At 48.2% G+C, this 16564-nt stretch overlaps 6 protein-coding genes across 6 annotated transcripts; 4 read left to right on the top strand and 2 right to left on the bottom strand.

The window, feature by feature from the left end:
• Window positions 1-81: 81 nt before the first annotated feature.
• L228DRAFT_243192 (P-loop containing nucleoside triphosphate hydrolase protein) lies at window positions 82-2940 on the top strand. Its single transcript, XM_018331630.1, has 8 exons — window positions 82-361; window positions 430-943; window positions 1001-1224; window positions 1277-1413; window positions 1467-1650; window positions 1707-1908; window positions 1964-2197; window positions 2274-2940. Exons 1-8 carry the CDS (start codon window positions 308-310, stop codon window positions 2618-2620), a joined length of 1896 nt encoding a protein of 631 aa, XP_018192243.1. The 5' UTR covers window positions 82-307; the 3' UTR covers window positions 2621-2940.
• A 405-nt stretch (window positions 2941-3345) lies between these two features.
• L228DRAFT_279860 (hypothetical protein) lies at window positions 3346-6175 on the top strand (the record flags this gene model as incomplete). Its single annotated transcript, XM_018335730.1, has 9 exons — window positions 3346-3421; window positions 3481-3740; window positions 3808-4311; window positions 4375-4429; window positions 4496-4579; window positions 4633-4890; window positions 4953-5069; window positions 5122-5339; window positions 5393-6175. The coding sequence occupies 9 exons, from the start codon at window positions 3346-3348 to the stop codon at window positions 5975-5977; spliced, it is 2157 nt and encodes a 718-aa protein (XP_018192244.1). The 3' UTR covers window positions 5978-6175.
• Window positions 6176-6416: 241 nt separating this feature from the next.
• Window positions 6417-9509, top strand: L228DRAFT_279861 (hypothetical protein). Its single transcript, XM_018335731.1, has 7 exons — window positions 6417-7053; window positions 7122-7141; window positions 7221-8330; window positions 8453-8526; window positions 8681-8736; window positions 8974-9027; window positions 9206-9509. Exons 1-7 carry the CDS (start codon window positions 6521-6523, stop codon window positions 9438-9440), a joined length of 2082 nt encoding a protein of 693 aa, XP_018192245.1. The 5' UTR covers window positions 6417-6520; the 3' UTR covers window positions 9441-9509.
• Window positions 9510-9771: 262 nt separating this feature from the next.
• On the top strand, window positions 9772-10461 carry L228DRAFT_265065 (P-loop containing nucleoside triphosphate hydrolase protein; the record flags this gene model as incomplete). The annotated part of the gene is made up of 3 exons (XM_018334649.1): window positions 9772-9792; window positions 9843-10256; window positions 10312-10461. The coding sequence occupies 3 exons, from the start codon at window positions 9772-9774 to the stop codon at window positions 10459-10461; spliced, it is 585 nt and encodes a 194-aa protein (XP_018192246.1).
• A 1373-nt stretch (window positions 10462-11834) lies between these two features.
• On the bottom strand, window positions 11835-13253 carry L228DRAFT_252107 (protein kinase; the record flags this gene model as incomplete). The annotated part of the gene is made up of 4 exons (XM_018333666.1): window positions 11835-12046; window positions 12115-12280; window positions 12380-12675; window positions 12740-13253. 4 exons carry the CDS (start codon window positions 13251-13253, stop codon window positions 11835-11837), a joined length of 1188 nt encoding a protein of 395 aa, XP_018192247.1.
• A 1096-nt stretch (window positions 13254-14349) lies between these two features.
• L228DRAFT_279864 (hypothetical protein) lies at window positions 14350-16341 on the bottom strand. Its single transcript, XM_018335732.1, has 2 exons — window positions 16144-16341; window positions 14350-16032 (listed from the first exon to the last, which is right to left on the bottom strand). Exons 1-2 carry the CDS (start codon window positions 16323-16325, stop codon window positions 14703-14705), a joined length of 1512 nt encoding a protein of 503 aa, XP_018192248.1. The 5' UTR covers window positions 16326-16341; the 3' UTR covers window positions 14350-14702.
• Window positions 16342-16564: the final 223 nt, after the last annotated feature.

A 16564-nucleotide genomic window follows, 5' to 3' on the forward strand; every position in this document is an offset into this window, starting at 1 on the left:
GCTCATCTCCCTGGTCTTGTGGTGCCCTTCTGCGTCATGATTCGCTTCTCGCCCCCAGTTTATCGATAAACCCCAGATGCTAGTCCGAACAGTCATCCACCGCCTCCGACAACCTGTCCTCTCCTGTAAATCCATATATTGGGTCTATGCTTCCCAGGGATATCAATTAATTCATTTCTTCTGTGCGTATTTGTATTTTGGTTTCTCAATATATTCCAACCAAATGATCACTCGAATACGTTGAGCTTTCCACCGCCTCTCAGGCCGATAGACTATTTGCCAGACCTATTCGAATTAGCTACACAATATGACCGCAGGAGCTCAGAAGCTCTCAGTTCACGAGCGGCGCAAAGGCGAATCTGTAAGTGATGCGATACAATGGGCCATTCATAGATCCTGAAGCAGTGGCTTATTGTCTGTCTCTCATAGGCCTTGAGTGACTTCGCCGACTATGTCGAAAAGCAGCAGGCGCTGCGGCGCGCTCCTGGACATCCAGCCGCCTCTGGAGGAGAAGAGCATGCGGAGTTAGCTATTTTGGACGCTCTTGATATCAAAGATGACAGCAGTCATGAGCCTTTAAAGGACATCTTACTCGACGAATCAAACGCCGCCACCGAAAGCCTATCTCGTCTCTCCGATATTCTGGGCAGAAGGATCGACGAGGGGCACGGCGAAACCTTGTTTGATCTTGGTGCTGAGAATAATGGTGCATCCATGGAACTTTCAAAGGAGCAATGGGAAATCGCTTTACGGAGATTACGAGATGCGGCCGCACGTAACAATGCGGAATGTCGAGTCCTTTTGACGCGGAATGTTGGCGGACCAGAAGAGGCTGAGACAGCGAATGACAAAGAAGTAGGAGCAAGCGGGAAAATATTGATACGTCAAAAGCCTTCAACAGTGGAGGATGTGATTGAAACTAGAATAGCTGTTGTTGGAAATGGTATGCCTGAGCTGCAAGCTAGTCTCGAACAGAGGAGTTGGCTAATCATTATCATAGTCGACGCTGGAAAAAGCACCATGCTCGGCGTCCTTGTTAAGGGCGGACTGGATGATGGTAGAGGAAAAGCCCGTGTAAATCTGTTCCGCCACAAGCATGAAATTGAAAGCGGCCGAACTAGCTCCGTAGGAATGGAGATCCTGGGCTTCGACAGCCGCGGGGAGATAGTTGCGGCAAGTGCTGCTGGTCGCAAGCTGACTTGGGAAGAGATTGGAAAGCGCTCGGTGCGTACATTTTCAGCTTCCTTTTTTCGAATACCCTATTAATAGCAGGAAGGCCAAGGTTATTAGTTTTACTGACCTTGCTGGTCATGAGCGCTACCTTCGCACCACGGTCTTTGGACTTCTCAGCAGTGAGCCAAATTACTGTCTGCTGATGGTAGCGGCAAATAATGGCCTCATTGGCATGAGCAAGTATGCATCCTCACCACTTGCCATTGTACAAGTTCTCAGCTTACAACTGCTAGGGAGCACCTGGGTATTGCTCTTGCTCTAAATGTGCCTGTCATGGTCGTGATCACTAAGATTGATATCTGTCCTCCGCACATCCTGCAAGAGACTATTACTCAATTAACACGAATTCTCAAGTCTCCTGGCGCACGAAAAATTCCCATCTTTATTAAGAACCGGGAGGAGTGCGTCAACACTGCGGTAAGCAGCTTCAGTTTCCCAGAAATATTTGTGTCCTATTTCTGATGTGCATGAAGACCCAGTTTGTCAGTCAACGGATATGCCCAATATTCCAGGTATCCAACGTGACTGGAGAGAGCCTTGACTTGGTCAGAACATTTTTGAATATCTTGCCTCATCATGGCCATTACAATTCCGACGCACCCTTTGAGTTTCATGTTAATGATACCTTCTCCGTTCCTTTTGTCGGAACTGTGGTTTCTGGCGTGGTTAAAAGCGGTAAGGGAATTGGACAAATACGTTCCAAATAGCGTTCCCATCTAATGCTTTTCAGGAGTAATTCATGCGGGTGATACCATATGCATCGGGCCAGACTCGCTTGGCCAGTTCACTACAACAACCATTCGATCCATTGAGCGTAAACGGATACCTGTGCACGTTTGCTCTGCCGGGCAATCTGCATCATTTGCGCTGAAGAGAGTTCGACGCAAAGATGTTCGCAAGGGGATGGTGGTCCTACCGAAGCTGGAGAAGGCGCCGGCTGTATATCGCGAATTTATCGCCGAGGGTAAGTGTGACTCTTATTTCATCTACTATGACCGGTCAACATTTGTGAAAAGGGTCAATTGTCTGATGTGTCCCAGTGCTCATTCTCAGCCACGCCACCACGATCCGGACTCGGTACCAAGCCATGCTGCATGTTGGTCCCATATCACAAACATGTGCCATCATTGACATTGATCGCTCTTTCATCCGCACTGGAGACCGTGCCACTGTAGCTTTCCGATTTGTGCAACGCCCCGAATACCTTGCAGTCGGCGATCGCATCTTATTCCGTGAGGGAAGAACAAAAGGCCTTGGGATTGTGAAGGCTGTAGGTTATGATCCCAAGAAGCCGTTGAATCCGGAGGTAGCGAAGGAAGCAGCCGCTAAGGAGAAGGGCAAAGGCATTTCACATGCGCCGAACTTGACTATCGAAGCTAAGTCATGAGACACGACGATGGATAATCATGGCCGATATGGGATTGAGTACCAAATGAACGTGGGCCGCGAGTTGATTGTTTTGGCTCATATTGTACAAGCTCATCGTGGCAACCACTCCTTTACATGGACATATCTGGACAGAGTACATAAGGGTATGGAGTCTTCGTGGCTTCCCTGGAGTTGACCTTTCTTCAATCGATTAATGACTGAACAGTATTGCAATTCTATGTAACCTTTGCTTTTTCGGGTCCGGGCTTGGGGATTGGCTTTTGGCATTATATGTTGCTTTTATTGATTCTAGGAAATACCATTCACTAATTTACCGCCTTTGATCATTTTTCTCTTTTGGCAATGCGATTAGAGTAATAATTAAAGCCTAATACATTCTCTTGTGATATGATTGAACTTGGTGCTTTGAAATGCCGACCTAATCGACCATGGAATACTGTTTAACGGGCACGACTAAATGAAGAAATGCGCAAGACACGAACAAATATGGGGGTCAAAATTGGTCTATCGCCAATTGTTGGGCCTGGAAGTACCCAAAAATCTTGAATATAGAGCCAGTTAAAAGAAAAGGGAAATTTTTCTGTATGTTAGGTAGATTACCATGATAGATGATGAGCTCGTTCGATAGGGCTGAGAGCTCCGCTTTGGTCGCTACGAGCCAACTTCACGTCTGCTTCGCTCGGGTGACCTTTCAACTCACCCATCCATGCTCCCAGCACGACCATGGCAGGTTCATCATCTAATAGCAAGGATTCGGCTGGATTTCGTGTTTCTCAGCGCCGACCGTTGGCTTGCCAAGGTAAGAAGCCTTTTCACCGAATTGATTCATCTATCTGGATGGCATATTGAACAATGCAGAATGTACACGGCGAAAAGTCAAATGCGATAAGAAAATCCCATGTTCGCGCTGCTACCGATTAGGATGCAGATGCATTCGAGAAAAGGTCCGGTTGAGCAATGCCTCATCAAAGCATCGCGGGGAAATTGATTTTCTCAAAAACTTAACTTCTCAATTGGAATTGGCCGGAAATAGTGTTATCAATGGTCCGGTAAAAGATGTGAAGCGACGTATTGCTATGCTCGAGCATGGCTACGATGAAGAGGAAGCAAGTACGGAGGTAGGTTCCAATGCATAGAAATTCAATGGATCTATATAAAGGCAGGTGATCCTTATGCGTCATTTAGGAACCAGTTGAAAGCCCACGAACTCCTAATAATGGACAAATTCCTGCGCCGCGGCCAGCGCCAATGGGACTGCAGCCGAGAGCTGCGGATTTCTCGTACTCAGAGGACCCTTCATCTTCCCAGACAGGGGGTCAAGATGGAGCGACTCGAGAAACGGCAACTATGGTGACTGCGCTTGAGTATTTAGCTTGGGGCAGACATTACGGGGCCTGCTACCCTCATCGACATTGTTCATGTGGCAGCCATCGCAGTCAATCAGAAATGATATCAATTAATAGCGACTCTAATAGCATCCATCGACCATTTTCTGCAATGCTGAAGGATGAAAGCATCCTCCCACCACCTCCAGTAGCGAGTAAACTGGTGCAGTTCCATATCAACCACGTTGTGTGGCATCATAACTCGTTGCACTCTCCGACCTTCTTGGAGCAGTGTGAAAGTTACTGGCAATATGGCACATGTGATCATCCGTTATGGATGGCCTTGTACCTGTCTGTCGTGAGCGTGAGTTGTTCCTTGAACTGGGTATCTTCTACAATATGCTAATATAATCAATTGGGAAACTAGACTGCCCTGTACTCTGTGCAAAATAGCAGAAGGTTTCAGGCTACTCTCGATATAGGTACGTATTTTAAGATATTTCTACGTTGATAGATTTTTCTCACGCTGATTTGTGTGTCGGTTGAAGAAATTGGCGACACTGCCGCCAGAGACCTATTTCGAGCTATGGTCGACGTCCTCTACTCTGAGAATTTCATGGAAAATCTCTCGCGTAGGTAGTCACCTCCCTAAAGCAGGACGTTGTTTTAATCATTGGATTCGCAGTGTATTCGGTACAGGCCATTGTAATTTCGACAGAAGTTGCACATAATTTGGGGCTCAGCGAATTGAATGCAACTCTATTCAGTGCCGCCGTGCGCATTGCGCAGTGTCTAGGGCTGCACCAGATTGCTGAACCAGAGTCTCTGGTAATCCAGACTACGGAGCAGTGGCATGAAACGATTGAAAGGGAAGTTGGAAAGCGGGTCTGGTGCCAACTCATAATCCAAGATCATTTTGCCTTTGCTTTCACAGACTCATACAGTATGAACACCCTGGTCTTCAATGTGATATGATTGATTCTGACTCAGTGCTGACCAATTTAGTAATTCATCCATCACAATATTCTACCAGCCTGCCAATGAATTGCGATGATCACGATCTTATTCCAAAAGAAAGCAGTCTACCTACCATCAGCTCTTACGTGAGGACTTTGGCTTCAGGTATGATTTCCGCGCTGCTGCACAGCCTTTCTCATTTACTAATTTGCGCTAGTGGCCGCCCTAATGCCAGAGCTCGCCGATGGTTTGGCGGCATTACGGGGAAAGAATTTGCAGGAACAATACGAGCATGTGATCAGGCTCGATCACCGTATGCGCAAATTGGTTGGGGAGATTCCACCATTCCTCCTTCGTGAGAATCCCGGGGACGGGATGTGGACTCCATGGCTAGATATTGCTCGGCGCAGTCTCGCTATTACAGCAGCGGAAAAGGTTCGGCCCCTTTGCAGGTTACACAAAGTGAGCATTTGCTAACCATATTGAAGATTATTATGATCCATCGCCCGTTTCTATTCCAGTCTTTCCAGTCTTCACAGTATAGCTATACGCGAAATACATGCATCTCGGCTGCAATGACTATTCTTCGCGAACATGAGAAGATTACAGAGACTGACGACATTTCTATTTGGACTCACTCTGCTTTCTGTGTCACCGCGGCCATGATCCTTTGTCTCGAGCTCATGTATCGTCAGCAGTACGATGATGAGAGGGGCCAGCTCTATCGGGCATTAGTAGTCGCGGCAAAAGATCGACTTGCGGCGAGAAGAGGCGATGTCTTGGCTCAGCGCGGTGTGACATTGATCGAAACTATCCTACTTGAAGAAGCCACTGCATTTGATCCAAGTATAGCAGCTGATATATCCGCTGCACCCCATGGCCGAAAGCAATCTGGACGCGCCGTGAACTTTCACAATGTCATGGCAAATTTCCTTGTGATGAACAATGCAGTGTTTGGCAAAGACCATGGGAATTACCCTGAGCAAGGAGACTTTGCTGACAGTCTCTTGGGGATGAATGATGATTTTAACCTTTGGTTCGACCAGATTTTTGGGGTGGTTGGACCGGAATAGATTGGGACATGGGGAGTTTGCCTGGTTTAGAGTTGGAATTTATCGCACTTGATCTAAGATACCATTTCGTATAATATTTGGCCTTTTATTTACAGCAGATTTGGCGTGGCTTTTCTTTTAGTTCAGCAAGTAAATCTTATCTCCGGAAGGTAGCGTCGTACATGATATATTTGAGAATGAATACCTGTGTTGATCGAGCGCTGTTATTGTTAATATGATGAGCTTTGTTCTGATCTGCAGGGTCATGTGCACGGACGTGGAGGGGAGAATGCCAAGCTTTCCCCCAAAAAGCTTGAATTCGGCCCAAAGTGACGGATTGACAGGCAGAAAAGGGGACTGCTTTCCTTAAGCGACGTCATGGTGTTCAGCACCCGTCCCTGCCGTTGTTGAGTGTCCCTTAGTAGAACTCTGCTTCGGAGCCATCCTTGATCCATTGTCCCTTTTATTGTCCCTTTTTCAACTTACGATGGGTGGGAGCATCAAAGCATGGCAAGATAGCACAAATATCAATTGCTAGCCCGCTTATTCGAACATATTGGCACAATGAACACTGGAAACGAGCGTTCGAGCTCTACCCCAGCGGTAGATCCAGCGCATGTAGACCTGGAGGCACTATCACCGGCTTCTTCCTCCGACGGCAATCGCGACTTGGGCTTAGCCAAGTCTACCAGCACGGCGCGGCAATCTTCCGAGTCCGCGCGAAGACGTCCGAGAAGATCCAGCACCCTCAAGACCTATCGTCCACAGCGCTCCAACTGGCAGCCTGGTCAAGAACCAGGCTTAGATGTTACACTCCCTCATGGGGGTCAAGAGCCCTCCCATATCCCTCAACTTCACCAAGAATGCGATATAACAGTCGTCGACTTTTCTCAGGAGAATATGCGCATGCGCCGGTTGAACAATGCGACGCTGGAGCCGTTTCTGAATCACCCGCGTCCTGACTGGACGGAGTGTCGTTGGATTAATGTTAATGGATTGAGCTGGGACGTGATCAAATGTATTGGAAACAAGAAGAAGTTGCATCGCCTCGCCATTGAAGATTTAATGAACACAAAGAACCGAACTAAGGCCGATTGGTAAGTTGACTGAATCTTCACAGTTGACTTTGGAAGCAACGTGAACTGGTACTAACAGTCGAAATCAGGTACTCTGACCACGTATACAGTAAGTTTCGCGGTTATGATTTCTGTACAATGAGAATACGGTTGGATAGGCAAACTGATACACTAACCAAAACAAATAGTCGTTTTGACACTGCAAAAACTGGTTCACCTCGAAGACTGCTCGGATTGTGACTCAGACTGCGATGCAGACTGCCCTGGATCAATAGAAGACTATGCAGGCTCTCCATCTCATTGGCAGAAGCCAAAAAAGAAGAGACGATCGCTATTCTCGCGCCTTCGGAAAACGCTCTCGCCCGTTGCTGAGGATGCCGGCAACACTCATTCTCCTGCAGACATGTTCGACCCTTCCAACGAGGTTGACGGCGCACATACGGCCAAATATCACACTTCTTCATTTTCCGCCTCTGCCACTGCGCCATGGAAGCCTCACACGCTACAAAGCTACCACAGCGGCCCGAACAAAGCGCACACTGAATTCATGGAGCGCCATTCTGCCCTTCGCCCAAAGGACATGAGCGTTAGCGTCGAGCAAGTCTCTATCTTCCTGACGGCAGACAACACTGTCATTTCATTCTTTCAAGGATCAGCAGAGGACATTGAAAACCCGATTCTCTCTCGTCTTCATTCTTCAGAAACGATCCTACGCCGGTCGTGCGACGCAGGCATGATGCTGCAGGCTATCATTGATGCCATTATCGACCTCGCTATTCCTGTCACGCTAGCATATCAAGACGCTATCGGCGAGTTGGAGCTTGATGTGCTCACACAGCCCAGCATCAAGCACACTACGTCGCTCTATGTGCTTACGTCGGAGATATCGCTCCTCCGCACATCATTACAGCCTATTACCAGCGTGATCAACGCGCTGAGGGACCATAAGAGCGAACTTGTTCCTGCCACGCCCGGGGGATTCACTCTGCTCAATGTGCCCAGTGGCGAAAGAAAGCAGCCTGGAGGTACGGCGGGCGCAAAGGGAGCTGATCGGAAGGGAGGCGAAGGCGCACCAACAGACCCGGACAAAAGCCGGGACGCTCACGACGGCAAAAGTGGAGGTGATTATTTCCGCCAACCACCCAAATTGCCCTCTGTTCCATCGAGTATATCGATTTCGCCTATGACGCATACGTATCTTGGCGACGTTGAGGATCACTGTATCTTGATGATGCAGAGCCTAGACCAAATGATGCGAAAAGCAGATAACATGATTGATTTAATTTTTAATACTATTAGTAAGTTTAGATTGTTTCTTCGCTGTCCTGCAGTTCCATTTTGACTCAGGCCACCCTCTTATGGTTTTTATCTCAAACCACAAAATTTCCAATTTGTTTTCCAAGACTAACTGCTGGAACAGGCGCTCTGCAAAACGAGAGCATGAAACAACTTACCCTTGTCACAATACTTTTCTTACCATTGACATTTTTGACTGTAAGTTATACCACTATTGTCGTCTCTCAAGTTGGACATTCATGAGTGCGATATTTTCTATGATGCGGACTTTCGAGAAATTAGTCTTGCTCCCGTCTGCAACGATTCTTCCTTGTACCATTTTCGTCCATCAGCTTGGCTAATAATCTGGTAGGGATACTTTGGAATGAACTTTAATAGATTCACCGGAGTGCAGCATCATAGCGATGTGTAGGTTTAGTTGTTTTTTGTCGCTTCCCATTTCCCGCCAACCTCCCTTGCTCCTTTCTCTCTTTCCCTCCCAGTCTTCCTTTTACGTCTATTTTCATTTCCCCCCAAACCCCTTATTTTGTGTTTTCAATTTTCTCCCTCGTGCCTCCCCCGTCCCTCTTCCGCTATACCCAACCTCGTCTGAGATTCTTAATTCGTACGTGATAACAAACTTACTAATCCGTTCCCCTCGTGTAGTTATTTCTGGGAAATCGCCATTCCCATCACCTTTGTCACATCCATCTATCTCATGTGAGTTATTTTGCACCTTCCTGCATCACTTTCACCCTTGATTCTGAGTCTTTCACCCTTGCTTTCCAACACTGGTTTCAACCCCAATCTCTCAACTCCTGAAAATCCATTTTATTTCATTTGATTCAATTTTATCTTGGAAACATTGCCGCTGATCATTCTCTCTCAACCGTAACAGGCGCGGCGTCATTGAGCGCTACATCATACGCAAAATCCAACGGCGCGGCATTTCTCGCTCTCGTAGAAAACGAACTCAGCCACTGCACACTTCGCGCCAGACTTCTCGGAAGAACTTGGATCCTCCCCGACAACATTCGCATCTCGGCCCGCACGTGCCGCATCTGTCCAGCCCCAGCCCGCGCAATGGGCTTTCGGGTTCGAGTGCGCCGGGACACGGTGCTGGCAGGTGGTAGATTCGAAATCGTGAATATGTGTTTGCAAGGTTTATAGTTTTTTTGTTTGTTTGTTTTTGGGGGCCGGGGGGGGGGGGGGGGGGGGGGGGGGGGGGGGGCTTTTTTGTGGCATACATACCATTATACAAATTAGCCATTGTCCTGTTGAGTAAATCTAGGCCCATTTCTATACGTGTACCATTGTTTGGCATTTGAAGCGGTCCCCTTGATTTCTTTTCTTCCCTCCTCACCTCCTCCCCTCTTCTTTTTTGATTTATTTTTTACCTCATCATGGCGTAGCGGGCCGCCCGGAGTGGGAAAAACCTTGACAGCCGAAGTTGTCTCAGAGCACATGCAGCGACCGCTATACTCTGTAAGTATTCTAACAATGCCTAACACGACATTCGTGGCTAACCCGAAAAGATTTCTGCGGGAGAGTTAGGGTTAGACGCCGAAAGCCTGGACAATCGACTTGAAACTGTGTTCGAGCTTGCACAGCAATGGGATTTGATCCTACTACTCGACGAAGCGGACGTGTTCCTCGAGCAACGGGGCACTGACAACCTGACCCGGCACCAGCTCGTGTCAGTTTTTCTGCGCAGGCTGGAATACTTCCGCGGAATACTCATCCCCACAACAAATCGAGTGGAGAACTTTGATATTGCAGTCTTGAGCCGGATCCAGTGGAAGATGCAGTACAGCGAAATTGACCCAGAGTCTCGAATGCAGCATTGGGACAATAACTTAAAAAGGGCAAACACGCATTGTGGTGGCGTGTTGAACATTACAAAGCAAGAGTTAAATGGACTGGCCAGAAAGCCTTTCAACGGGCGGGAGGTCGGTTGTGACTTTAGCCAAATGAATCGGGCAATTACACTAATGGTTCTCACAGATTAAGAACACAGTCTTCACCGCTTCCGTGTTGGCACGAGAGAGTCATACTCCATTCTCCTATGCACATCTGCAGAAGGTTATAGACGCCACCGAGGTTTTCCAGCGAACTTTTTTGAAGACTGAACGCTCAGAGCACATGTACAACTGAATGTTAGAGGTTTTGGGGGCTTTCACTATTTGATATTTGGCGGACCCAAAGGGGCACTCTAATTTTAGAATTGCTACGCTAATAGAATGACTCATTTCGCACTACCTTGTCTTCTCACCCTCAGGCAGTTGTCTGCAGTCTGAAAGGAAGAGATCAGGATTAGGGATTAAGATAGCTCGGTGAGGCTCGATCTCTTCGCCGATACGAACTTTTGATTGTACCTAGCATTGATCCGGAATTGATTGCCTTGTTGAACGCGCTGATCATCTGATCGTATAGGACCGATTCATCTCCGGCTGGCTTCCCTGTGCGCAGTTTAGCATGGCGTAGGGAAGAGTATATCTCTCAAGCTTGTCGCCAAGCCCTTTACACAATCAAAAGGCGGAGAGAATTTGGGGAGAATGAGTCTTTCAAATCCGTCAACTATGGTTCTCCGGAAGCCCTACTCAAGCAAGTCTAGAATCAAGTCATCGCGACGGCCTGGGGAAGTTCGAGGAGGGAGGTTTGCATGGAACGATTACACCGGCTAGAGATCTTAAGATCAAGGGCAACATGGCCTACAATAATGGACGGAGGCATTTTGACCAATGATGGCCCTCGGATCCTGTTCGGCAAGCTGCTTTGTACCGTGGAAAGCTTTGCGTCTTGCTGCTGGCGGCGTTCGGGACTTGCTTACTGCTTCGGTTGGTGTATGGACACCTGCAAGTCCAGTTCGTCTGAGGAGCGTGGTAAAGATCTCAGCAACCGGCTCACTCTTTCGGTGAGCTCTTCATACCCATTCAACATGTGCCCAATACTCTGGTGGAAGTCTACCAGAGAATGCAACAACCTCCTACAGAACATCCAAGGCAAAGCACAGCTGGACGAATCGCAGACACCCACTCGAGGGTGGACGGGTGCAGCGATTCATTGGATGCTGATCATAATTGGTGTGTGATATGGTGGAGATGGAAGCATCGGTGTTGGGGTGGCGATGCAACAACCGGGGCGCATGGGTCTGCTCCGTGTCCTGCCTATAAGAAACGGGCTCCCAGCTTCTCCTTCCCTTCTCTCCCCTCGACCATGCAACCCCAACGCATCGGTTACGAGTATTGGAGTTACAATGGAGCAGTGAACTGTGTCGGGAGTTCCCAGCGCCGGCACGACTACGTTTAGAACAAGCTTATAGCTACAAATATACTAAATCCCAATAGGATGAGAGGTCTTCTGCGCTTATGTGCTTGGAATGGGAAGGACATGGCTATCAGGGATCGAGAAAGCCGGATGAAGAGCATTGCAGTGTGGATGCAGCACGATGGAAGTCCATCTATACTGGTGGCAATCTAGATCTTTGCTCCCAGCTCCTAACCTCTTGTCGTTATGACAACGGCGGCTTAGTGTTTCCTGCCGACCTCCCCGCTCTCTAACAAGTCAGCCATCAACCACTCATCCCAATAGACCCCTTCGCAATCTTCACGGTCTTCGGGAATCCACTGTAATATTTTTCTCATGAAGGCAACGAACTGCACCTTCTCCTCACCCTCTAATCTCCGTTCCATACCCTCCAGGTTTGTAGCCGGAATTGGGGCTAAGTTTTTCCAAGTGCCTGCGTTGCGGCGTTAGTAGGGCATAGCTCTCTTACAAATAAGGAAGTCTTTATTTTGCAGCGCTGACCATTCTTCTCCCAGTATTGCTCAGCTTTCTCACCACATTGTCGCAAGAACTCCAGAGGGGGAGGACCCATTATAGATATCATTTCTGCAAGATGGTGAGCCTCGGAATATCGACCTTCCGTGTCTTTGGGCGAGAATAATCGCTTCGGCTGAAACAAATCCCAGAGCTGTGATACCCATGAGTCTCGTTAGCCCTGTCTCGCCCAAGTAGTGTCAAGCTACTACTGGTGGCAACCGAAAATGATAGTCCGAGTGGAGAGACTTACCATCATACCAAACCCCCATATGTCAACTGGATAACTCCAAGGCATCCCAAGTATGACTTCAGGTGCGCGGTAGACATTGGGCATAACCCGATCAGTATGTTTCAAGTCTCCGAACCTTGCTTCACTAAGATCAGTTATGGACGGCTCCCCCTTTGTAAGCGGCATTGGCCGCGACAAGTAGATAGTGCGGTCGCCAAGCTCCTTTCGCGGGCATGGGTTCTCGGTCTCATATTGTTCGAATTTGACCAGAACGGAGTCATCGTGGATTCCAAGCAGCATGTTTGAAGGCTGAAGATCTGAAGTCTCCAGTTATCAGTAAGAGTCGTCAGTAGTAAAGCTAATGCCTCCAGGTGGGCTTACCGGTATGTATGACTCGCACTTCCTTGTGCAAAAAGTGCAAGCCAGTCAAGATGCACCGCATCGTCTGTCGTATGAGCTCTCCATCAAATACCTTGTCCGAAATTAAGCCTTTGAGCTCGCCAAGGCTGATGCCGAGCGGTTGGTGAACGAGACAGATATGGGTTCCATATGGTCCTTGAAGCTCAAAAGATGTATACATCTTTCTTACATACGTTTGACCTTCATGATTTGTCTCGAGCTTGTTGATTTCCTCGTAGATAGGAACTTCTCGATGATATTTAGAGCAGTTGATGTAGATCTTAATCGCGACGTACTCATGCCGTTTCTGAAGATCTCGGCACAGCCATACAGTCGATGCTGATCCAAACCCAAGCTTTCCGATGATTTTGTACCGTCCATGGAGAATCTCCCCCAGAAAGACGGGATAGTAATGTTTGGGGTTGTAACCGTTCAGAGTTTCTTCCTCGACAAGATAAGAAGGATCAATTCTTTCAAAATGCGACAACGTACTCATTGCTGCGAGCTGACCCGGGCTCTTCATAGATCTTCGCGCTGGGATCAGATTCCACGGCCGTAAAAGCTGAGATTCGGTAGGGATGTTGTAGTAAAACGGTAAGTGAACATGTCGTCCATGATTGAATAAGCGCCACTGGAGCCGTGCGGCATACATCACCTCCTCGTGGAGGTGGTTTTGAACCGGGGTCCTCCTGGAACAAGACCAGGAAAGCAGGGTCCTCCGCCTCTAAATCGAAGCGGGATGGTGTGGACATGTCTGGAGGTGGGTAAGATTGCCGCCAGACACGTTAGTTAGCATCAATGTAAGATCTGAGATCATATAGTCTTACAATACTCTCAATGCACGGCGGCCATTGCACGTCCTCAACAGAGTTGTACGTATAGAATTTGCTGTTGAATTGGACTACTAGGTACACTTGTGCTCCAGACCAAGCTGCAAGCTGATGCACTTTATTCATTACTGTAAGCCTTCGCTTCCGGAAGGAATCTTTTAAAAGGCTTGTTCTCGGTCGTGGCATTTCTCTTTCATGTATAGAGAAGGTCTACAAAGCTAGCAAAGACAATCCCTCGATGAATATGAGGCATTAGCTTCCTATAGAACATTTGCTTAGCGACGACATGAGCGCTTGACCACAGGTTTGGCGGCAAAGAGGTGCCTCTGATTGGATTATGGGGCCCATTTAAAAATAGCTGTAGCGACACGCGCCGTGAGCTGGATCTCATGTGGTAAGTCTCGCTCGGGGGGTTCGTCTGTTTTTCGGGAGATATAATTAGAGCGCGACACAAACCAAGCAAGCATGGTCAAAGCGCTTGTGGAAATGTTTGTGAAACACGTAAGTCCCTTTTCAGGTGCGAGTTTGATAAAACGCTGCTAATCATGAAACCAAGTGCGAAATGCATACAGCGTGCAGGCAAGGAAGATCGATGGCAACTATCTCCAGAATGACAAACTCTCAATTTATATTTGCAAAAGTATACACCACATCCCTCTGTGGCCCTAGGCCTCTCATCTTGTGACTACCAGACCTTATAAAGACAGCCAGACACTCTCATTTACGTGTGTCTGCTGGGGTTGGTAGGCACCAGTAGTCTTTGGGTTAGTCGTGGAGTCAGAAGCTGCCGCTTTAGGCAGCAGGAGGCTCGTCAGGTAAAGTTCCGTTGTATTGTGCTACTGTAGGAATATGCACGATGTTCCTTTCGAATCCTAGTGAAATGCCCCACGCTACCTCTACCCTGTGACATTACTTGGTATGATATGATCTTATATATACCTAGATTGCTCAATCGTGCTCTATATAACAACAATACTGAAATAAAAATAATGATAATAATAATAATAAATAGATAAAGAATATAAAAATAACAAAATAACAGATAGATAAAAAAGATAAAAATAGAAAAATAAAAATAAATAGAAAAATAAAATTGATAACAATAATACAAATACTTAAATCCTCCGCCGCGTAAACGCCCAGTATGCCTTCCAGGGCAACTTCCACTCTCGGCCTCGCAGTTCGGGCCGGAACACATCAAAATCAAGCTTTTCTAATTTCTCCAACCACAAGCTCGTCGCGACAGCGGGCATGTAGACGCCGAACGCGCGTTCGACTTCTTCCAGTTGGATATTATGCTGGTGCTGGTGCTGCTGGTATTCTTTCTGCGCTGTGATGCCACTGGACAGAGACGGGGACAGGGAATCTTGCCTTGTCTGCGCAGGGGCGGTACCAAATGGGCTTGAGCCTGAACTTGTTGGAGTAGAAGTAGAAGGAGTGGGTGTGTCGTAGGAAGTAAATGAAGAGTATGTCTCGCGAGACAAGTCGTAGCCGCCGCCAGAGGGATCGTCTGCGGAGTCGTACGCCTCGGGTGGCCGATTCTGGGTCCTAGACGGAGGCGGAGAAGGAGAAGGAGAAAGAGGAGAGGATGAATAATGACTAGGATAATCCCGATGTTCCAATTGCTCAGCAGCATGCTCAAACTCGTGACCAACGTCCTGCCCCGCAAAGACGTTTTTCAACATTTGTCTCGCGGTGATCAAGTGGTCGTTGGCGCGCGTGGCCACGGCAAATACGGCGTCGCGGAGGCCCGGCGCGTCGGCGCCCCGCCGGAAGACTTCTTCCTCTTTGACGCCTGCTTCGGCCATAATATCTAGGGGCAGTGTGACTGCGCCCTGGCGAGTAGATTCCAGCCCGGATGCGCCGAGTCCAAGGCCAAGTCCAGAGCGATTAGAATGATGCGGTGCGGGAGAGGGGAAAGCGAGTAAAGGCAGTCCGCGCAAGACGGCGACTATGCCGCTGGCTTTGCCAATATGTGATGCGATGTGGTCGGCGGTGAGCGACGACAGGGGCAGTGCGGAAAGAGTAAGGTAGAGGAGCGTTGAGTAGGTGCTTTCGGCGTAGGATTCGAGGGCGTCCAGCGACGGGTAGGGTGCGTTGTTGAGATATTGTTCGCGCGCGGAGATGATGCGGAGGAACCAGCTTTTGGGCATGCTGGAGAAAGATGAAGAAGACGAGGAGGAGGAGAGCGACTGGGAATGAGAAGATAATGTGGACAGTGCGTGCGAGAGAAGAATAGCGACGGGTTCTTTGGGAGGGCGCCCGGCAAATGTGGATGAAATGGTCTGTCGCCAGAATTCCATGCGCATAGCCCCGACGGTAGCGTTTGTCACGGTGTCGGGAATCTGCGCAATGGATGTGTTAAATGCCCGAATGGCAAGGTATGCATCGCGCGCAGAGGTCGGTATGAATGTTTGCAGAGTGTAGGATGGGGCGTCATATGTCCTTTGGACGCGGAAGGCAAGAGAAAGAGAATACGTTAGCTTTGTGGTATTCAATGCATTGCAATGCAATTTAATGCGATATGGACATGCCCTAATGAGTGGAAGCACTTACTGTAAAAGGTTCAAGCAGTACGCTCTTGCGGAGGTGACTTCGGACTCGGAAGGAGTAGATGTATGTGAGGCGTCTGCGCCATTGCTCGAGATCCTGCGGAAAGGTGTTTTGACGCTATGGACAGTGTCATATTGCTTGCACAAGCGGCGTGAGAGCCGTATGCTTGCGCGAGTAGAATACATTTGTTTTGTTGTTGGGAATTGCGGATAGAGGGCGGAGAAAGATAAATGATGGGGTTATGGTATCCCCGTGGGGAAGGCGAGTCAGGGATTAGGACCCTGGTCAGCATTGGCGATTCATGTGATGTCTTTCAATTGAAATACGTAGAAGATGATTGGATATGACATTAATGATCAGAAAAATTATTCAATTAAGTCCAGTGATTGTAGATTGGTTGAAACAGATGAGTATAACGGCAAGA

The sequence above is a fragment of the Xylona heveae genome (genome assembly GCF_001619985.1).
Source record: "Xylona heveae TC161 unplaced genomic scaffold L228scaffold_1, whole genome shotgun sequence".
NCBI lineage: Eukaryota > Fungi > Ascomycota > Xylonomycetes > Xylonales > Xylonaceae > Xylona > Xylona heveae.